This window comes from Mustela nigripes, chromosome 14 (assembly GCF_022355385.1).
Source record: "Mustela nigripes isolate SB6536 chromosome 14, MUSNIG.SB6536, whole genome shotgun sequence".
Lineage (NCBI taxonomy): Eukaryota > Metazoa > Chordata > Mammalia > Carnivora > Mustelidae > Mustela > Mustela nigripes.
The window spans coordinates 52,193,912-52,217,886 of record NC_081570.1 but is presented as its reverse complement, the minus strand read 5'-3'; the positions used below and the strand labels follow the sequence as shown (position 1 = coordinate 52,217,886).

The window sequence follows — 23,975 nt, the reverse complement described above, 5'->3', positions numbered from 1 at the left end:
GCAAGTGTTCCCTAGCCACAGGAGGCTAGTGGCTACTGCACTAGACCATCCAACACTGGAGTCTCATAATGAGGAAGGCAGCCAGACCAAGGACTGATACCTCCCTCTTTACAGATGAGAACACTGAGGCCCAGAAACTAACTGACAAATCATGGACCTGGTGGTGGAGTTGAGTTAGGACTAGACTCTACATTTCTTGTCAAGTGCTCTTTCTCAAATCATACTTCCCTCCCCTTGAGAATAAGAAGGAAGAACTACCAAAAACAAGTACCCATCTGTACTGGACACTGCACTGGGGCTTCATACTTTATTTAACTCTTACAGAGACCCTGTGGAGTTGATGTCACTTCTCCCATTTTCCATGAGGCTACTGAGGCTCCAAGAGCTTCTATTGTTGACAGTGGCAAGATGGCATCTGTCCTTGGAAGAAAATACTACAACCAGTATGAGGAAGATGTTGCTTGAGGCTGTAGGGGCCAAGGGCAAGCTGCCCCAGGATGAGTCACTTTAGCATGAGTGTTATTTTGAGTTAAAGGTGATCAAAACCCAGCAGAAACAGGAAAAGCTCTTTCCCTGCTTCTCAACTGCCTAAACTCAACATTGGAAAGGAGAGCCTGCAACTGGAAGAGAGCTACAAACAGAAACTCCATCTACCTAAGAAGCTTATCTGCATAATAGGGCAACCTTGTCTCCTTTCTTGGTCTTACACAAGAGCCTTCCTCCCCCTTTGTATTCTCAGGCCCTACCTCTCTCCTTAGATAAGCTTCATAATGCTTCATTGTTTTTGGAATCTCATGTCGTGTGGATTCCCCATAAATATGCCTATGAAATTTGATTTTCTTCTGTTATTCTGTCTTGGGTAAATTTGATTCTAAGTCCAGCTAGAAGGACCTCAAAGGGCAGAGGAAGGTCAACACCTACTGAGTTGAGGCGGTCTTAAACATCACAGGGCTACCCCAGGAATTCCACCAGGGATTCCTCCAACCAGCTACATGGGACACTGAATGGATAAGCTCTCAATGACCCCAGTCCCAGGAAGACTGCTCTTCAGCTCTTCCTTATGTAGCTCCTTCCCCCTACTGCCACTGCTCCAAATCCGTACAACCAGGAGCACAAGAAAAGGATCCAGCTACCCCATGTGGGCTAAGTGTAAACTAAGCTCCAAGCTACAGGCCAATCAGTATCATTTAAACAGATGCCTTTAGTGCCAAGGACAAATCCAGTGACAGAGAAAAGGGGACAAGAAGAAGCAACCATTCCTGAACCAGAGACCCTGTCACAGTTCTTAACAGTCAAGCTTTCAGGGAAAAGGTGGGCTAAGGGACTGAGGCCAGCATGTAACTGTCTGTTGTGACCATGCAATCAGATGCCCTTTCCACAACACTCAAGTGCGGCCCATAGATGTGTTTTTTGGCCAGGAAAAGTCTTAGGTGATAGATTCAAATGCTCCCATGCCAGAGGTGAGAAAAGGAAGGTCAGAGTCATAGTAACTCCAGAGTTCATGCTCATAAGAACCACACCATACACTTCCCTACTATGTGTAAAGCTCTAAGCAAGTAGAGAAAACCAGGTCTCCATTTAAAAAAGCGAGGCAGGATAAAAATACCCCCAAATCTAGTCTGTCAGCACAGGGAATTATTTGAAGTTGGAAGCAAGCCTCAGTATTTTTTTAAGTAGGAGGCGCCCTCCCTTTCTGCTACCTGCGGGTGCAATTTCCAGTCCTTTCTCCAAAAGAAACATTTGGCTTTCTACAGAGAACCTCTGAGACCTCATGTGACTGAAAATGGAAGAAGGGGAAAGAGGCCCTCATCACACCCCATCCCCAAACCCCAATGGGGAAGCTGAGGTTGGGCCCCTGTAGATCCATTTATTTTAGAAGGTACTTGGTTCTGAAGCATTTGTTTCAGAAATTACCCCCATGCTCCATCAATAGTAGCTTTCAACGGCTCTTCCCGGCCCTTCCCGGGTGGCCTTGTCTCTTTTCAATTTCATTTCCTGTTGGAAAGGATAAACAGGTAACTGTTTAATGCCACTGACTGGACTCATTTAACAGAAAAAGCAGGACCCGAGTGAGGCTGGGGAACCAGGGTGGGGTTGATGGGTGGAACAGAGCAGCTGGGTGAAGAGAAAGGCATCACAGAACACCAACGGCAGGGCTTATTCTACTGCTTCTGCTTGTAACGAAGTAGCTCCTAGGAGGCTGGTCTAGGAACACACATGTAATCAGCTGCCATGTTAGATGTGGATCCCTAGACTTGGCCTGGAGGCCTTGGTGGGATCCTGGCACTGCCACTCTCTACTGGTGCCCTTCCGTCAACTCCTTCAAGACTGATGAGCCTCAGTAGCCGGTCTGTTCTCCCATACAAGGTGCTACAAATTCAAATGATACATGCAATGTGCTTAGCCAGTGTCTCGCACATAGTAGGTATTCACTTGCAGCAGCCGAGAACCAGCATAGAAACCCAAACAATGTAGCGCCATATTTCCTATTACATGCCAGACACTGTTGGGCAATAAGAGCATGCTTATAGACGACAGAGTCCCTGGCTTTCAAACAGGCAGGCACGAAACAGATAATTTCAATACAGCATGGGTAAGGATCCTAATCAGGATAGACATGGGGAGATGTGTACCCCACATATGAAGCGTCTAGGGGCACTGTTAATGGCATGGTCAATAGGACTGATAAAAGGACTCATTCATTGTCTCTCTCCAGAATGCAAGGTCCAGCAAAGCAGGAACGCTGCTGCCTGTACCCGTTAGGAGCACTGTAGCCATTAGGAGCACTGAGGGAATGCTTGAGGTGGTCTTAAGTAAAGAAGGAATTAGCCAGGAGGAGAATGAGGTTAAAGGCAATCCATTCAGAAGAAACTACATGAACAAAAGTACGGAGACTAGAAACAGAGCGATACATTTAGGGAATTAGAGGCAGGTTGTTGAAACATAAGGAGTATAAAGTATGGGGGAAGGGATGGGGTGAGAGGAGTCAGTGTGGGGGTAAGGCCATGGAGAACCTTGCTTATCAAGTTGAGTGTGGTGCTGGTGTGGGTGAACACACAGGTGTGGAAGGCCAGGATGGAAAAGCTGCGGACACGGGCTGATTGAACAGGATCTAAAATCTCGAAAATATGCTTTCCCTACATGCCTGCCAAAGTACCTATGACTTTTTTTTTTACAATAAACCCCAAAGTAATAATCATATTAACCAAAAACAGCTGTTACTTCTTATTCTCCAATTAGTTTATCAGATTTGGGAGCCAGGTCAATTTTCCCAACAACCAGATGAGGTAATTACTTTTGTTATCTCATCTTACAAGAGAGGGGACCAAAGCACAGATCGGTTGAGTGGCTTGCCCAAAGTCACACAGAACGTAGGCAGTAGATACAGGATTCAAACTTAGTCACCAGGGCCCCAGAGTTCATTCTCTTAACCACCATGTTATCTCAAACCTACCTTCATTTCATCATTTCTGTCTTCAGCTGAATGCATCTACTGTTTGACCCTTTTGATGAGCTTTTAATTTCAATAGCTCTATTTTTCAGTTCTAGAATTTCTACTTGGTTCTTTTAAAATCTTCTTTTTTTATCACTTGCCCTAAGGTTTCCATTTCCTCTTCACCATGAGACATTTTATTTATTTATTCTTCCCATGAAACATTTTAAACATATTTTCTTTCTCAAATCGATCTATTGTCTTTAGTTTCAAAGGCCTGAGCTCCTCCTCTGTGTTTTGTCTACCAACTCTTGCTAATGCTGGGTTTCGTTTATTCCTCTCTTGCATGATCTATAGTTCTTAAAAGTGCACTTAACCTCAGTAGGAATCTGCTGCTGTTATTTAGTGGTTATGATTTTTTAAAAATTTCATTTTTGGTGGGAGCGCCATAGGCACTGGGATGTCGAGACATTTTGTGAGCTGGTTTTAGGTTGTCCCCAGTCAGGGTCTCAGAGTTTAATCAATTCCAGACCAAGTTTTTACATTCGCTTCTCAGTTTGTAGCTTGCGTATGACATGAGAAGAACTCCAACCCCCAAGCCCCATGTAACACAGGTTGGGGTCTGTATTTCCCCTGGGTGATCCCAACAACCCAGGGTAGTTCATAGACTTCCACACCACACCCTCAGTAGAACTGGCCTTTCTTGCTCGGTTCAGTCATCCCTCACTGATAGTCTAAGCAATGAACTTGTTTCTTATGGCTTCAGTTGTCATCTCCATGGGATATTGAAACTCTAGCCCCAGAGAACCATACACATTTCCCATATTTTTATAAAACCTTTTATTTAATTCCTTCTTGCTGATCATTGCTCTACCGACCATGAAGCTTTCTCTTCTGGCACCTGGAGATTTCTCCTTTTTGGGTATCAGCCTGTCAGTGAATTTTTTTCATTGCATCCTTCCACCAGCATCTCTGTGTAATTAGGGGGGAATGTCCCTTGACAGCCCAATCTATCAAAATGACCAGAAGGCTTTGATTAAACATTTAGATATCAGTCTTTCCCACCTGGCTCTGTGTTCAGGGAGGATGGAGACCTTTGTCTCATTCATCTTTCAATACTAATTTTTCAGACGGTGCCCAGACCAGAGAAGGAAGCAAAAAAGATCTGATCAATGAATAAAAGAATTAATCAGCTTTCTTTCTCATTCTAATGGGAATGAAAGGCCATATACTAATTTTCTTCTAGAGAAATATAACACCAAGAATCTCTGGAAAGCCATCCATGCCCTCTGGAAGGCCAAATTGAACAAACAAAAAGCGGGGGGCCTGTCTTAGGCCAGCTTTTTAGCAAGTAGGTTCATAGCTATCGACACTACTTTTTTCTTGAAGGGCACCCACTGCTAATTACCGTGCTGGTCTGGTAGAAGTTTAAAGCTTGGCAGCCTCGCCCCATGACTGCATGTAGCTGATGTCCTTTTATAGCCATAACCAGAACCTGATCAAAACGTGTGTGTACAATGATATCATTTTTACTGCTGGTGTCATAAGGAGCTTGCCAATTATGTTCACATTCTTGAAAGCACCTAGCAAAGTGCTTGTCACAGAATGGGCACTGAGTGGACATTTAGCGGGCTTTACGTCTTCTTTCACATTAAAAAAAAATAATAATAAGTATTTGTTGAAAATCCACTGCCTCCTAGGCATGATGCCTGGTGCTGGACATGGAGAGGATAACATACAGTCCCCTGTTTTCATCCTAAATTAGAAAAAGAATGTCCAAAATAAAATTGACAAGAGAAAATTATTCTAAATGCCTTCTCATTTAAGGTGAAAAGATATCTCACATCATCCCACCACCCTAAAATGCCTAACAAAGTATAACCACCAACATAACCTTGCCTATTACTGTTTTATAAGCTGCTCTCGCTTCAGGGAGAAAATACAACTCCCAGGGAACACACAGGCTGACAAAGAGAGCTGATTATCGAAGTCGTCTGACACAGTGACTTTTGAGCTTTTGTCACTATAATCCCAGAACCTAGAATCATACCTGAACTAAAGCAGAAGCTCAGTAAGTTTGTTGAATGTATTTGCACATATAGATACAGATGTGCCCATCCATGTATATGTCCTGAGATACATTGTGATGCATTATTCCACACATACTGATGGAGGATTTCCTATGAACAAGAGTCTGTCCTAGACTTGGTGATGGAGACAAAGACAAAGACCAAGGACAAAACAGAAATCCTACTTAACAAGGAACTTCCAAGCTTCAGAATGAGATAGACAGTTATATAAATCACCGTGATGTAACACAGAAAATGCGAAGAGAAGCAGAGGAAAGGGCTATGGAAGTTGCAAAGAAGGAAAGGTCACTTCCTGCGGAGGGATTAGATAAGACTGTGGCTAATAGAGAATTTGTTCTCGGTCTTGAAGAGTAAGTAATTTGTGGCATGCAGAAGGGAGAGAATGGTTAGTGGCAAAGAAAAAAGGGGCGATTCAGTTGGAAAGAACAGCTTAGGCAAAAGCTAGGGAAAGAAAAGCACAGGGTAAATAAAAAGAAATAGAAATGTTGCTGGAGATGCATAAAGAGACATAAAGGGGAGGAAATGGAAACAAGCCCGGGAGGGTGGGATGAGCCAGCCTGCAGGGGCTTTGACGGTCTCGATTTACCATTCCAGGACACGGGATCTCTAGGGAGGAGCCAGTGCTTAGCCTATGGCGGAGCTTAATTAATACTACAACAACTTCACAGCAGGAACCTGTTCCCCACGTGCGCGCAGGAAGCCGCCATCTGTACGCACAGGCAATTACAAACATTCCAAACACTCTGCCCTGAACTCTGCAAGCACATCAAATACTCGCTGGAAAAGGTCACCCAGCAAACAGCTCTGATCAATCCTGGCCCAGGCAGAATCAAATCCCCTAAATAAGATCCACTAGATGCGGTGTCAGGAAGGTCAGAAACAACCCTATTTCACATCTTGAAGCGTTTTTACCATATGGAACGTTTTAGAGGAAGAAGGGAAAGGAAAGAGGGGGGGAAAAAAACCCCTCCCCAGAAATAATAGAATTCCAAGTAATTAAATGTTAAATAATCACAAAGTAAGTAAGGGATTTATTTTGGCCCCCGCCACTTTCTAAGGATCTAAAAAGCAGTTGATTTCAAAGAAGGCCATGCCAGTTTCACGCCTCCCCCCCCACCCCCGCCAGTCCTATGCATCCCTTTTGTGTACCTTTGTCGAGTTCACTTGAAATGTTCCACGATGAGGTAGGCACTAACTCAGCAGTGACTGACAACTCTGTTTCTGGAAAGAAAAAGAAGGGAGGGGAGAAAGACAGGGTGAGTGTAAATATATAAGTAACTTATGGGCTGTTAGAAGCATTATGGGAGACTTCCAAATGCCCTGCCCTGGGAGAGAGACCAGTGCAATCCCAGAGCTTATTAAGCAGGAATGCCCGGGGAAGGCTCCTGATTTACAGAGGCTATCCAGGGGAAGAATCGGTAGACCAGCGTGCAAGCCTGTTTTCTTTGAAACATGGACTTGAAAATTAAAATACAAATATTTCATGAACAAAAAAATTCAAGCCTGCAGAAATGACCGAACATTGTCAAACATCAACTTTTCTTTTTCTCGTTAGAAGACCACTCCTAGACTATTCAGTAGTCTTTCCATGGAAAATGAGAGCTACATTGCTGATTTTATTTGTTGTATTTGTGAATTGATGGGATTTTTTATTAGTAGAGAAATCTGTCTCTATGTGGAAGCTTATAGTCAAGACAAACGAAACCTAAGTATTTGAAGACGAGAGTCAACCAAGGCAACTCAATTTAAAAGGCAATTTTCAAAACCACCATTAATTAAAGCAAACATGAAGATCAACAATCTACAGGGTACAATATACTATGGAGATATAAAAATTCTTTAGTAATAGACTGAAATATACAAATTATATTTTTATTGTTTTTGAAATTTTAAGTGACAACACTGTCCTACTAGCACATTTTATTAAGGTTTCACTAACCTTCTCTTAGGCTACACACACACACACACACTGTATTACAGAACTATAGTACTGAGCAATATCTCAGAGAACTCAGAGCCTGTGACATTGGATACATGGCACCCCAGGGTACCGGGACGGCTCCATCAGTTAAGTGTATGACTTTAGTTCATGTCATGATCTCCAGGTCCTGGGAGTCCTCGCTCAGCGGGAAGTCTGTTATCCCTCTCCCTCTCCTTCTACTCCTCACCCAGCTTGTGCATACTCTCTCTCTCTCAAAATAAACAAATAAAATCTCTTTAAAAAGAAGGAGAGAGAGAGAGAGAGATGGCACCCATGCTGTCAATTCCCTTTCCTTCATTCGAGTGCAGACCTCCTTAATCAAGTATGGCTCCTTTTCCCTATGAAACCTGGGACTTGCCTTAGGGTCTTTTTGACAGAGTGCTCTAGGCAGCCACTAAAAATGGTTCTGAAATGCAAGGTGAACTTTTTAGTGAGTGGAAGAACTGGGATTCAGATCCAGGTCTGTTACTGCCCACACACCTCCTCATAGCTCATGCTACCTGGTACTCAACTCTGTGAAACCTGATTTGTTTTTCATCTTGCCTCTCTCTCGGCTTCACCTTTTTACCTAGATAAGCACATTTTCTACCATTTCCTTATTTACTGATGGGGCTTGGCTGCCACTTGGCCATAGAAGCCACACACCATAGTCACTGAACTTTGCCAAGAACAGGATGTTTACCCACTGAGACCTTGCAAAGGCCCACTTTTAGTTTGTCTACTGAGTCTCTGATCAACCTGTCACACACAACAGAGACAAAGGGGTTGTTTGGTTTGTGCAGAACTCCTAGGGTTTGCCTCTTTCCCTGTCTAAGCGGCACCTGGGAAAGAAAGTAGAACCCCAACCCAAACGGCCCCAGTCCCTTCCTATGTCCTGAGTTAAAAACAGCAGAGCTTCTTTTAAGGGGACCTGAAACCAGATGGGCAGTATGGCAGGAACCTGAAAGCACGTAAGATTCCAAAATATGAAAGAAAAAAGAAAAACGTATCCCAGATAGGAAAAATGCTTCACCCCAAACCACAGTGCTTCTGCCCGCAAATTATTCATTTGTCCTGCGAATGAATAATTAGTGCAGGTGATTCCACGAGGAAGATCTAACTGCCTACACTTGGGGGCCCTCCATGAATGACCCCAACCACAGCTCTACCCTCACCCCAATCCTGCCGCCACCCACTTTGGCTCTTTGAATAATGGCCCCTTGTTTGCTGTATTATGGATGACTGCGGTTCACCATATAAAAGAGCTCATCAAGCACTCCAGTACCCAGACTTCAGGGAGCTGGGGAATAGAAGCATGGCAGCCAAGGCAGCGTTTCAGGCAAGGAAGCAAAAGGTGGGGAAGTGGTGGGATTAAGATCGACCTTGACAGTATTTACATTCAACATTTTCATAGCTTCATCTTACTGCTGCTCACAGTTACACTGCCAGAAATACAGGTTTCATTTTACAGTATTAATTTTATAGAAAGTTAGCCCGATGTCACTTGGTTTTTCTAACCTGAGTTTGAATTGCTGATTGAATATAATTTGGGACCGATGACAAATGAATAGATTCTTGGCACTGCTAATGGCAAAATTGTTCCCCATGTGTCTCTGGACACTAATGACTACTCTGCTCTTGGACTAAGGCAACGATAATTTCAATTCACAAGCTTATTAAGTGATTGTGATGATTCTGAGGAATTTTGTTCTTGGTTGCAAGATTTATTCCTTTAGATAACCACATGTTCAGCTTTTCAGATAAAATGATCATAAAAACAGATAAAATATTTTAAAATATGAATAACCTCCCTAAAAAATATTATCTTCCAAGGCCACATTTTTTAAAAGAAAGGCCGATTATTTTCTGTGCAAAGTGTAGTAATAGTAATACCCCCTCACAAAAAATGATGTTAATAGGCTTCCCCTCCCCCAAAAGGAAGGCTGACCTTTATGTGAGAAAAATTCAGTACTTCTCAACTTGCACTCCATGGAGTTCACAGTCAGTAGCAGCTTTAGAGAGGCACAACCACCAGCTTTGTCCACGTAGGATTTCCACTAATGAATTCAGCTTCTTTCCTACATCCTCATCATGGCCAAAGGATAAGATATTTCCAAGTACATTTAATAACTGCTAGCAACATCTCTTTGTATAAAATTATTGTGGTAAGAACAAACTAATATGGGCCAATTAGGAGATAGTAGACTATTTAATGGAAGCACACACCTAGATTAAAATACTAATTTCATGATCATGAGCAAGTTACTTAAAAACTTTTGCCCTCTATTTTCTCATCTATAAAATGGGGACAATAAAAGCCACCTCACAGGATTGTGGTAAGGATTACATTAGATTATGGTCCAAAGTGGACCTGTACACTGTCCAGCACAGAGTGGACCTCCACGATCTTCTGTGCCTTCCTCCTGGTCTAATAAAGCAGATAATAGCCACCCTCTAAGCAGACATCCTCCAGTCAGCGGTTATGTCACTGTCTAGGTTTGAAATAACACATTCTCCATGCTTTTAGGAAAGACTCTGTATTTCTCATGCTCTACTAATCTAAGCCAATCTTTTCATTTTTGTGAGGTTTTCCCCGAATTGGTCACCAGTTCTCTTAAGAACATAAGTGCTTTTATGCATTTTTACCCAATTTAGGCAAATCAAGCGTATTTTATAAAACTCCAGCCCTTATCTTCCCTGACCTCTGCAGGAGGGCAAACCATTCTTCTCCCGATTTGATCAATAGGAGCTATTATCTTTGCAGTTTCACTGATGATTGACTTCTTGGCACTGATTCTGCAAACCATAAGGTTTTGGTATTTAAGCCTGAACAGTGGGAGTGTTATTTGGAGGAAAGGAAAAAAAAAAAAAAAAAACAAGCCTTGAATCCTCCTCATTGATAAAAGCCTGTGCTCTCTGAAAGGATTACTGGTTCATCTCAGCAGTTGGCAGGTAGAGACCCCACGTTCACAGGATGTAGAAGCTCTTGCAAGAAGCACTCAGCCATGCCACATCCTGTATCCTGAAACAAGGACACGTGAGCTTACACAGACATAGACCAGCATACTCAGGAGACTCGTGGCCAGCCCCATGGTCACAGGGCCAAGTATGAGGGAATAAATGGCTACCCCAGTGTCCTTCTTGACCAGAGCCCCTGAGTCCCAGAATGTTATACTCGGGTATGCCTTAGATATTTTTTATGCCCACTGGATTTGGGGGGGGGGTAATTTTATAGAGCAACATCAGAGGCTTTAGAGGGAGAGAGGACAAGAGGACAGGGCTCTAGACCCTTCTTCAACAGGAACAACTTTCCATATCTCTGTTTTAACTATCAGATATTGTAGAAAAGTCTCTGATGCTTTAAACAAAACAAACAAACAAAATTAAGCCTCTCCTATGGTACAGGCTCACTTACAGATGAAGAAAATGAGGGCCACAGAGGTCAAGTGAATTGGTGAAAATCACAGAAGTTCTAAATAAACCCAGGCCTTAGAAATGACTTAGAAATAAATGCATGCTCCCTTCTCTCTGTGTTCCATTATCTTCTGTCTGTGCCCCTAAGACGTGCTATGTATCCTTAGAAGCTGAGTTCAGAGACGCACAGAAGGCATTTTCAAACAGCTAGGGTCAGTCACACAAAATGGGTACACTTTCCTCTCTGCTCATGCTCACTGAGGCCCAGGGGAGGGTGGGAAGGAGGTGGGCATGCTGATGGCTTCAAGTTCCCAGCTATGCCATGTCATTCTAGATATTATTTGGTGATGGCTCTCAGCCATGGTTCCTTCCTGTCTCCAGTGCCTGAGTGGAGGAGAAGACCATAGCCATAAGTTACCATTACTTGTAAGTTTCCTTCACGGAGAGCACCTGTTTGGGAAAGTAACAACCGGGCAGGGCACGTTCCCTAACAGTACAAGGGGTCAGTCAGCCAAGGCACTGTCCCAGCTCTGGGGTCCTGAAAGAGGGGCCCCTCCACTCTGGAGAGAGCAAACTTAGAGCCTTTCTCACCCCATGTGAGATAGTCAGGACTGGAGAATTAATTACTAGGCTCAGTATCCACTATGACCTCATAATCCTCAGTGACCTCAAATTTGGATTTCTGATGTAATCTTTGAACAAAGTTATCAGGACAGTCAAAGACCAAAAAGAGAGCACAATTCTGCCACCTTAAACCCCCTGCTCCATCCCTAACCACATTACCTACATGACACTATGAAATCATATTTTTTTAATAAAACCTGTAATAACTTTGCAAATAGCATAATTATAATGCAGGTGGTAAAGCCATTAATTTGTTGAAGAAAAATTTTAAGTATACCAAAATTTGTGGTATTATTCATACTTTTGTAGAAAGGGAATTGTTAAAAAAAAAAAAAAAAAAAAAAGTCCCGGCTTTCTTAATGTGTGAGGGTCTCAGAGATCTTGTCAACAAGTTCATAGGTACCATGACTATCTCCATTCTTAGACTGAAGAACTGGAGGTAGACATATAAGGGCACTTATCTACTCAGCTTGTTGGGAAAGGGGTAGGATTTCTGATCAATCTGGGCAGGGCAGTCTGACAGCAAAACCAGAGTGTCTCCAACTGTGACCCAATCAGGGGGCAGGGGGATGCTGAAAGGTGTAGCCACTTCTCTCTGGCTTAGGCCCCCCTTCAGCCCCAGAAGATCCCTGTGAATTCTAAGCTCTGTAGAACACAATTTGACAATGGGTATCTGAAACATTATACCTCCTTCCTATCAATGCCCAGTTTCTTAATTCTAAAATCCTAAAAGGACAGTGAGGAACACAAAGGGAGGGGGGGAAATAACTTCTTGAATCATCCTTAAATGCCTTGTTTTTCTTTGAACACATTATTTGCTTCTTTAAGTCTTCTAAATTAATATTACAGATCACATGCACTTGTATTTAAAGGAATTATGTTACACAAAGCACCACAATGACATACATCCTTTAAAGTCAATAAAAATAATCTTGGGAACTATCTTACTTAAAAAAATACCACACTTGGGCTCTCTTCCATGGAACTCTAGAGAGTCGCACACCCATTCACTCCCTCCCTCATTCATTCATTCAACACACATGTGTATAAGCACTTCCTATGTGTAAGAACTAGGAGGAAAAATCTTGTCCTGGTCCCTGACGTTTTTCAAGAACTCACAGTCCACTGGGAGAATATAGAAACACAACCATAAACTGCATGGCAGAGCAACAATAGAAACTGATAGAAATAATCTCCCCATACCATGAGTCATTCCTCCCAGCTTACCCCAAGCAGGCTAAAAACACCAACAATACTGAATAAAATATCAAAAAACAATAAATAATGCATAGCTGAGACTTAAAGGAAAGAAATTCTCAGGTGCCCCAAAGGAAGAAAACAGTAAGTAGAAGCTGATGTAGAAGGTGCCTTATAAATATAGACCCTCTGAGCTGGAGGCTCAGTTTCAATGCTCACTTGAAAACCAAAAATGTGGCCAGAGAGAGATCTAGGTTCTGGCTTAAAGTCTTTACTAGAGCCTAGGAGAACATCCCCATCTGTGGAAAGGAGCTGAACAACATTTCCTCCAATGAAGCTGCTGGATGCCTAGAATCTAAGAATTGGGAAAGGGAGAAGGCACATCTCTTCAAGAAATGAAAAGGGTATGTAAAGACCGGAGAATTCCAGTGTATCCTTCACCCAGTTTCTCTCCATGATTACAGCTTATATAATCATGGTACAGCATCAAAATGAGGAATTTGACATTGTTACTGTGCATATGTCAAGTTCTATGTTGTTTCATCACATGTAGATTTATATAAACACCTCTGTAATCAAGATCTTTATCTTGTCATGACCATCAAGATCTCTCTCATGCTATCCCTTTATAGTCATACCCATCATCGTCCTCCCAACCATTCCTAACACTTGACACACACTAACCTGTTCTCCATCTCTATAATTTTGCTGTTTTGAGAATGATATATAAATAGACCCCTATAATGCCCTTGGGACCCAACCAATTTGCTGCATGTATCAATGGTTTATTCTTTCTCATTTCTTATTGCTGGTTAGTATTCCATATATGGATATACCGCAATTTGTTTAACCCCTGACCTTCAGTGATTGGTTGTTTCCTTTTTTGGCTATTACAAATACAACTGTTATAAATCTACTCATAGCCTTTGGTGCTAAATTCCGTATTTCAGTAAGAAGGAAGCTGAATCTAGAAGGAAGGAGTCATATGCAAGAAGCAATAATAAACGAATAATCTGGAAAATATGTTGAAAATGTTAAATGAGCCTTGATTCTAAAAATAAATATGTGATTAGAAGTAAAACAGTGGGAGGGAAGAGCAAAATGGCAGAAGAGTAGGAGAACTAAATATCATCAGGTCCCAGCTAGGTAGTTATCAAACCATTCTGAACACCTACAAACTCAACAGAAGATAGGAGAAAAGAAGAGTAGCAATTCTAGGAACAGAAAATTGACCACTTTCCAGAAGGCAGGACATGTGTAGAATTGAATCCAAGGCAACATAAGGCAAGACAGACCTCAGGGGGAGGGACTACCTCCTGGCAAGTAGTAGAGTAGTGCAGCACAAAATCAGAAGGTTTAGAATTTTGCTCCAGTGAGGGACCTCACTCCAGAGGCTAAGCAGCTGGGTGGAGCCCTTGCAGGGACAGTGTGGTCTCAGGAAACATGGGGACACAAAAAGACCAGGGATGCCTGAGTGTGGCATAGCTCCCAGGTATCAGAGCAGGGAAGCCAGCTATAGAGATGGAGATGAGGAGTGAGCTCTCAGCTCGGGGTTACCTTAAACTGTGATCCAAATCACAGTCAGGACACCTCTCTTTGAGCAGGGACCCCACAGGTGGCAGATCTGGAGAGACCCCTTCCTTCCTTCTCTAGGAGGAGCTGTGTGGGAGCACACTGCAGGAATCTGTTGCATTTGGACACTCCAAACGGGGCCATGTGCCAGAGACAGAAATGCTCAGGCACAGGCTGGGTGAGCAAAGAGTGCGGCAGAGACCAGGGAGATGGGAGGAAATGACTACTTTTCTCTGAGGATATACTGAGGAGTAGGGCCCCAAGCTCTTGGCTCCTACACAGCCCCAGAGATTGGGAGGCAACCATTTTCATTCCCGTCCTCCAGATATCTACAGAGAGCATTCATGGAACAAAAGCAACGAAGAGTGAAACTAAGCAGATTGCTTACCCCGGCCCCTGGCAGAGGCAGTGCAATTCCACCTCAGGCAAAGACATTTGAGAATCACTGCCACAGGCCCCTCCCCCAGAAGATGAGCAAGAACATCCAGCCAAGACCAAGAACTGTGAAACTCCAGAGCTAGGGGAAAGCAACACACAGAATTCATGGCTTTTTCCCCATGATCCTATAGTCTTACAAAGTTAAATTTTTTTAATTTTATTTTTTTCTTATTCTATTTTTTAAAAATTTTCCTCTTTCCTATATTAACATTTTTAAACTATTTTATCTTACCAATACCCTTTTAAAAATCTTTTTAAACCTTCATTGTTATAGCCATATTTTATCCCTTCATTGTATTTAACCTTATTTTTTGTATATACATAGGGTTTTTTCTTTAAAATGTTGGGATACAATTTCTTCTAATAGATCAAATATACCCTAAATCTAGTGCATGGCTTTGTTCTAGTCTTCAGCCTGATCACACTCTCTCTTTTTTTTCTTTTTTCAACCAACTTCTTACCTTATCAATTCCTTTTTTATAATTTTTAAAATTTTCATCTTTACAATCCTATTTCATCCCTTCATCGTGTTTATCCACATATATTTTTTTCTTTCTTTAAAATTTTGGGAGGTAGTTTCTTCTAACAGACCAAAATATACACAAAATCAAGTGTGTGGCTCTGTTCTATTCACCAGTCTAATATATATATATAAGACTGATATATATTAATCTACCTGTACATACATTACTAATGTACTTTTGTCTACACATACATTATGAAGGTACTAATGTACATTAGTCTAATGTATATTAGACTGCTGAATAGAACAGAGCATATATATGAATACACACAGACACACACACACACACACACACACACACATTTTTTCTTTTTTCCTCCCTTTCTTCTCTCCCCAGTTTCAGGTCTCTTCTGATTTGGGATCATTGATACCCTTTTAGAATTTTGTTCTCTCATTCATCTATTCTTATCTGGATAAAATGACAAGGGAGAAAAACTCACCACAAAACAAAAGAACAAGAGGCAGTACCAACAGCTAGGGACCTAATCAATACAGACATTAATAATATGTCAGAAATAGAGTTCAGAATGATAATTATCAAGGTGCTAGATGGGCTTGAAAAAAGCATGGAAGATATTAGAAAATCCCTTTCTGGAGAAATAACATACCCTTCTGGAGAGAAAAAAAAACTAAAATCTAACCAAGTTGAAATAAAAAAGCTATTAATGCAGGGCAATAAAAAAATGGAGGCTCTTGCTGCTAGGACAAATGAGGTAGAAGAGAGAATTAGTGATATAGAACACCAAATGATGGAGAATAAAGAAGCTGAACAAAAGAGAGAAAAACAACTACTGGGGAGAATTCAAGAGATAACTGATACCATAAACAAAACAATATTAGAATAATTGGGATCCCAGAAAAAGAAGAAAGAAAGAGAGGTAAATAGGAGCAAATTATAGCAGTGAATTTTCCTAATTTGGCAAAGGGAACAAGCATCAAAATCCAGGAGGCAGAGAGAACCTCCCCCCCAAATCAATAAAAATAGGTACACACACATCATCTAATAGTAAAACTTACAAGTATCAGTGACAAAGACAATCCTGAAAGCAGCTAGGGACAAGAGGTCTGTAAAATACAATGGTAGAAATATTAGATTGGCAGCAGATCTATCCACAGAGACCTAACAGGCCAGTAAGGACTGGCATGGTATACTCAAAGCACTAAACAAGAAAAACATGCAGCCAAGAATACTGTATCCAACTAGGCTGTCACTGAAAATAGAAGGAGTAATAAAAAGTTTCCAGGATAAACAAAAACTAAAAGAACCAAAACACCAAACCAGCCCTACAGGAAATATTGAAAGGGACCTCTAAGCAAAGAGAAAGCCTTAAAGTAAGAGACCAGAAAGAAACAGAGAAAATATACAGTAACAGTCACCTTATAGGCAATACAATGGCACTACCATATCTTTCATATTCATATCATTCTTTCAATTCATATCTTTCAATAGCTACCCTGAATGTAAATGGGCTAAATGCCCCAATCAAAAGACACAGGGTATCAGAATGGATTAAGAAAACAAGACCCATTAATATACTGTCTGCAAGAACCTCATTGTAGACCCAAAGACACCTCCAGATTTAAAGTGAGGGGTTAGAAAACAATTTACCATGCCAATGGACATCAAAAGAAAGCTAGGGTGACAATCCTTATATCAGATAAATTAGATTTTAAGCCAAAGACCACAAGAGATGAGGAAGGACACTATATCATACTCAAAGGGTCTGTCCAACAAGAAGATCTAATAATTTTAAATATCTATGCCCTTAACATGGGAACTGCCAAATATATAACCAATTAATAACAAAATAAAAGAAACATATTGACCATAATACAATAACAGTAGGGGACTTTAACACCCCCACCTCACTGAAATGGACAGATCACCTAAGCAAAAAATCAACAAGGAAATAAAGGCTTTAAATGACACACTGGACGAGATGGACATCACAGATATATTTAGAACATTCCATCCTAAAGCAACAGAATACACATTCTTCTCTAGTGCACATGGAACATTCTCCAGAAGAGATCACGTCCTTGGTCACAAATCAGGACTCAACAAATCAGGTCTCAATCAGGTACTTTTATCAGGTACCAAAAGATTGAGATCATTCCCCGCATTTTTTCAGACCACAATGCTCTGAAACTAGAACTCAATCACAAGAGGAAAGAAAGTTGGAAAGAACCCAAATACATGGTGGCTAAAGAGCATCCTACTAAAGAATGAATGGGTCAACAAGGAAATGAAAGAAGAATTGAAAAAATTCATGGAAACAAATGATAATGAAAACAAAACTGTTTAAAATCTGTGGGACACAGCAAAGGCAGTCCTAAAAGGAAAGTATATAGCGATACAAACTTTTCTCAAGAATCAAGAAAGGTCTCAAATACACTACCTAACCCTACACCTAAAGGAGCTGGAGAAAGAACAGCAAAGAAAGCCTAAACCCAGTAGGAGAACAGAAATAATAAAGATCAGAGCAGAAATCAATGAAATAGACACCAAAAGAACAGTAGAACAAATCAATGAAACTAGGAGTTGTTTCTTTGAAAGAATTAAAAAGATTAATAAACCCCTGGCCAGACTTATCAAAAAGAAAAGAAAAAGGACCCAAATAAATAAAATCATGAATGCAAGAGGAGAGATTACAACCAACACCAAAGAAATACAAACAATTATAAGAACATATGATGAGCAACAATACACCAGCAAATTTGACGATCTGTAAGAAATAGATGCATTCCTAGACATGTATAAGCTACCAAAACTGAACCAGGAAGAAATAGAAAACCTGAACAGACCCATAACCAGTAGGGAGATTGAAACAGTCATCAAAAATCTCCCAACAAACAAGAGCCCAGGGCCAGACGGCTTCCCAGGGGAATTCTACCAGACATTTAAAGAAAGAAGAATTAATACCTATTCTCCTGAAATTGTTCCAAAAAATAGAAATGGAAGGAAAACTTCCAAACTTATTTTATGAGGCCAGCATTACCTTGATCCCAAAACCAGACAAAGACCCCATTGAAAAAGAGAATTACAGACCAATATCCTTGAAGAACACAAATGCAAAAATCTCACCAAAATACTAGCCAATAGGATCCAACAGTATATTAAAAGGATTATTCACCAAGACCAAGTGGGATTTATTCCAGGACTCCAAGTTTGGTTCTACATCTGCAAATCACTCAATGTGATACAATACATTAATAAAAGAAAAAACAAGAACCACATGATACTCTCAATAGATGCTGAAAAAGCATTTGACAAAGGACAACATCATTTCTTGGTCAAAACTCTTCAAAGTGTACACATAAAGGGTACAGACCTCAATATCATCAAAGCCATCTATGAAAAACCCACAGCGAATATCATTCTCAATGGAGAAAAACAGAGCTTTTCTTCTAAGGTCAGGGACATGGCAGGGATGTCCATTATCACCACTGCTACTCAACATAGTACTAGAAGTCCTAGCCTCAGCAATCAGACAACAAAAAGAAATTAAATGCATCCAAATCAGCAAAGAAGAAGTCAAACTATCACTCTTTGCAGATGACATGATACTTTATGTGGAAAACCCCAAAGACTCCACTCCAAAACTGCCAGAACTCATACAGGAATTCAGTAAAGTGTCAAGATACAAACAATGCACAGAAATCCGTTGCATTTCTATACACCAACAACAAGACAGAAGAAAGAGAAATTAAGGAGTCAATTCCATTTATAATTGCACCCCAAACCATAAGATACCTAGGAATAAAATTAACCAAGGAGGTTAAGAATCTGTACTCAGAAAACTATAAAGTACTCATGAAAGAAATTGAGGAAGACACAAAGAAATGGAAAAATGTTCCATGCTCATGGATTGGAAGAACAAATATTGTGAAAATGTCTATGCCACCTAATGCAATCTACATGTTTAATGCAATCCCTATCAAAATACCATTAATTTTTTTCAACAAAATGGAACAAATAATCTTAATATTTATATGGAACCAGAAAAGACCCCAAATAGCCAGAGAAATGTTGAAAAAGAAAACCAAAATTGGCAGCATCACAATTTCAGACTTCAAGCTCTACTACAAAGCTATAATCATTAAGACAGTATCATACTGGCACAAAACAGGCACACAGAAAAATGGAAGACAATAGAGAGGCCAGAAATGGACCCTCAACTCGATGGTCAGCTAATCTTTGACAAAGCAGGAAAGAATGTCCTATGTAAAAAAACAGTCTCGTCAACAAATGGTGTTGGGAAAATTGGACAGCCACATGCAGAAGAATGAAACTGGACCATTTCCTTACACCACACAGAAAAATAGCATCAACTGGATGAAAGACCTCAATGTGAGACAGGAATCCATCAAAATCCTTGAGGAGAATACAGGCAGTAACCTCTTTGACCTCAGCCACAGCAATGGCAAAAATGAAGTATTGGGACTTCATCGAGATCAAAAGCTTTTGCACAGCAAAGAAACAGTCTACAAAACCAAAAGACAACTAACAGAATGGGAGAAGATATTTGCAAATGATATATCAGATAAAGGGCTAGTATCCAAAATCTATAAAGAACTTATCCAACTCAACACCCAAAGAACAAATAATCCAATCAAGAAATGGGCAGAAGACATGAACAGACATTTCTGCAAAGAAGACGTCCAAATGGTCAACAGATACATGAAAAAGTGCTCCGTATCACTCGGCATCAGGGAAATACAAATCAAAACCACAATGAGATACCACCTCACACCAATCAGAATAGCTCAAATTAACAAGTCAAGAAACGACAAATGCTGGCAAGGATGCAGAGAAAGGGAAACCCTCCTACACTGTTGATGGGAATGCAAGCTGCTGCAGCCACTCTGGAAAACAGTATGGAGGTTCCTCAAAAAGTTGAAAATAGAGCTACCCTATGACCCAGCAATTGCACTACTGGGTATTTACCCTAAAGATACAAACATAGTGATCCGAAGTGGGTACATGCACCCCAATGCAGCAACGTCCACAATAGCCAAACTATCTAAAGACATCTGTCACTCAGAAGAAACAAGAGGCCCAAGAAAGATGCTTTCCTAGCTGCAATTCCAGGACTCCTGACTCTTGAAGAACAAATGAAATCTTGGTTAGGTTCCATACACAATGAGAATAAAGTTAAGTTGTGCTGGGTAATCCATAATGCCAGAAACTTTGTAAAAACAAAACGCCACAAAGGATGTCTTTAAAAACTCCTTCCTTTTACCCAGAGTTTGATGTGATTATATTTGTTTGTTCATTGAATTGCCCAGTCATTCATTCAGAAAATATTTATTGAGCACCTACCCCATTTCAGAGGAGCTAAGTCCTAGCTATGTGCTAAGGATGTAATGAGCAAAATTAAGATTGTTTCTTATTTCATGGAACTCACTGTGTGGTAGGAACATAGAGAAGTAAACAAAGAATTAAGATATGGCATGATAAATTTTGTGTATGTGCAGTAGAAGTGGGGGTAGGGGGTAAATGGAAAGAACAGTCTTGAAGCATCCTGCTTGGGGATCACCAAAAACCTTGGTGATAAACCTTACATGGTTTATGGAGAGCCAGATGTTTAGAGGGACATAAAGAACCTGGATAATCTGATTTCCCCCCTTTGAATAAAACTGGACTTCTTTTCTGCAAAAAGTGAATAAGGAGCTGAGAACTTTACACTGGGTATGTCCCACCTGCTATAACCACTGAATTTCCTTTGGCTACAGAACTTGACTATTAAAAGAAGCCTCTACTAGAAGCAGGGAAGGCTTCCCCCAAGTTTAATGATTTGACTTTAGCCCTATAGTCAAACTTCAACTGGGACTGGGTCCTTTGTGCTTTTATCTTCTTAGCAATGTAAATACCTGCCGGAAATAGAGGGTTAGTCTAACCTAAGAGGTTCCAAATTTTCAATTCCTTTTAGCTTTCTAATTTACATTTGGTCCTAGAAAGAGAAAATGACCATCCATTTAACACGCTATTATGTACAGGTTAAATGACTTCTGCTCCAGCCAGGCCAATGAGGAAATAAAATACACAAAACTGAAAGTTTGATGCACAAATTTCAGCTCCTTGAAATAATGTAATGCTGACATTAAAAAAAAAAAAAAACTTTCTAATGTTTGAACCTGAAATAGGATACTTCTCTGTTTAAATGGCAGCAATACAGCCATGCAAGTAAATAGGAAAACAAAATAAATTTGCTCATTCAGTAATATTCTTTTTTGTTGTTGTTGAAAAGACAGAAAAATACCTGGAATTACTCTAATTTTCTACTTTATAATTTGCGCTAAATTCTATGGTCCATGTGTCCTTGGCCACCAGTGAGTAAGTGGTCTTCCTGCATTCTGAATAGACAGTTAATTTCTTGAGGGCAAGGATTATGGTCTTATGCTTCCTTTGTAACCTACCTGGCTTCTACATGATCCTGAATAGCACAGAAAGGTGCTATGTTGACTAAGAGTCAGATATGTTCAAATCCCAGCTGTGTCACATACTAGCTTATAACCTTGGGCAAATTACTTCACACCTTTAAACTTCAGGTCCTCGTTCATAAAATGAACATAAGGGTGATGACCTCACAGGGCTGTGATGATAATTACTTAGGAAAATATCTGGAAATGAGTTCAATGCCCAGCAAAAGGTAAAGTAAGTGCTATCACTGTCCAATAATTTTTTTTTTTAACTGGCCATAGATATATCTTGAAGGGCATTTAATGCACTGATTCCCAAAACCAACTGGGGAGCACATTAAAGAAATCCAGAATCTGGGACCTCTATCTTTAAACTATCAAATCTCCCTAAATGAGTCTTACATAACCACCCAGCATTAGTCTTCTATAAACCACCAGTTTAGGAAAACTCAAATAATGAAATAATGATATGCCTGCCAAAAAATGAAAAACACAGAAAGCTTTAACTGAACGATAAATTTAATATAATTTAAGAATCAAGAGGAAAGGGAATTGGCAAACCAAAGCTTATCTCATATTTGCTATAAAACTCCAAGGTGGTCAGCAACCTCAATATTGAGACAGTTCCTTCAAAACTAATGAAGACAAAATTGGTACCTCTTGAATGACTTTCAAAGCCAAGCACTTCTTTAACTTGAAGGTTTTCTTAATTGGCTAACCAATGATTCGGCCAATTAGACTTTTAGGAGAAAAATCATCCTGTGAAGAACGAAGCAGTATTGTCACAAGCAGTATCTACAGACATAGGATCTCAATGGGTGGGAATTCAGTTTGTGGAACTCTCTTCCCAACGTTTGGACACACCCTAAACATATGCGGTCATCCTATCCTAGACATAGAAGGAGAAAGAAACAAAACCCTTTTCAGCTTTGATTCTTGGCCACTTAAAGCATTTGCAAAGAGAAGCCCACTTCGGAAGCAGTTGAAAAAGCTATTAAGATTCCAGGCACCTTATAGTGACACAAATACCTTGCATCTAGGTAGCACTCTTCCTTTCAAGAAAGTCTGTACACAGAACAGACATGAGCTCATGACTCCACATGGGAAGGATCAAGGCCCGAGATAATCATACCCCAGTTGGAGTTGAAGAAACCCAGACTCAGCCAGAGAACTTGCCTAAGGTCCCCCGGCATGTCATCAGCTGCCAGGAGAAGGTAGCCGCAGCCTTCGCTCACCCAGCCTGGCTCCACACAGCCCCTCTGTTACACGGCTGGTGAAGATGCTTCCTCAGTTCTAAGCTTTATTTTTTCTCTAATTCCCTCCCACACCATTAACTCAAACATTTCAAAGTTCCAAAGAGTGAGGAGTAAAATTTTTAAAGAGAATTACTTTCAGGAAAAAAAACATCTATTGAAAGTATAATTTCTACCTTCTGGTTGGCCCTGGAAACCAAGTATTTAAGTTAATAGGATTGAAGACCTCTTGGATTGGTGGAAATTATTTTAATCAGAGAGGTACATTTAGGAGGATTACTATTATCCTACAAGATAGTGAGATGGTTTTGCTCCAGCTGTATTAGCCTGGGCGTGTAGGATCTAGATGGCTGGCAATTTTCAAATACTTAATTTGTCTCAAATTGCTGCAGTTTAAAATGCTTTTGCCCATCTGGACCAGGTTTCCTGTTCCATGTCATTGTTGATAGCCTAAAGAGATCAATAATTAAAACTAAATAGAGGGAAACACTATGCAGAGCCTATGTTGGGAACAGAATCCCTTCCCAGAGCCTCTTAGTTCAATTTCTCCCTCTTTTGAGGTCTCATAGAGTTTTATCTACTCCTCCCTTAAGACACTTAATAGTTTGTAAGGTAACCTACAATTGCTTTCAGCATGCTTCTCTGCTAAAATTATATGTTTCCTGTGGCTACAGATGAAGTCTTACTTATGTCTGCATTACACAGAGCTTCAACTGTTACTCTGTACACACAGTAGGCACTAACAAATCTTTTCTGAATGCAGAGCTGACATAAGGACTCTCTCCATGTATTATTACATTTATTAGTGTAAGGTAGCATGGTAGGAAGCAGAATGGCCACAGGTCATTCCTCCCTGTTATCCACACCTTTTTGTAGCTCTTCCCATGAAGAGATGGGGTTTCCTTCCCCAGCCGGAATCTGGTCTGGCCCTTGTGACTTGCTTTGGCTAACAGAATGTGCTGAGACCTTGGTCTAGTCTGGATAAAAGAATCACACAGCCAATATACTGACTCAGGAGACAAACACTTGTCTACAAAAGTTTTGGGGT

At 40.6% G+C, this 23,975-nt stretch overlaps 1 protein-coding gene across 1 annotated transcript in view; it reads right to left on the bottom strand.

Annotated features, from left to right (window-relative positions):
* The window catches only part of ROR1 (receptor tyrosine kinase like orphan receptor 1), a 411,991-nt gene that overhangs the window by 170,300 nt on the left and 217,716 nt on the right, over positions 1 to 23,975 (bottom strand). The window contains exon 2 of the mRNA XM_059374983.1: positions 6,673 to 6,744. Within this exon, the coding sequence (XP_059230966.1) occupies positions 6,673 to 6,744 (72 nt within the window). The remainder of the gene's footprint in view (positions 1 to 6,672; positions 6,745 to 23,975) is intronic.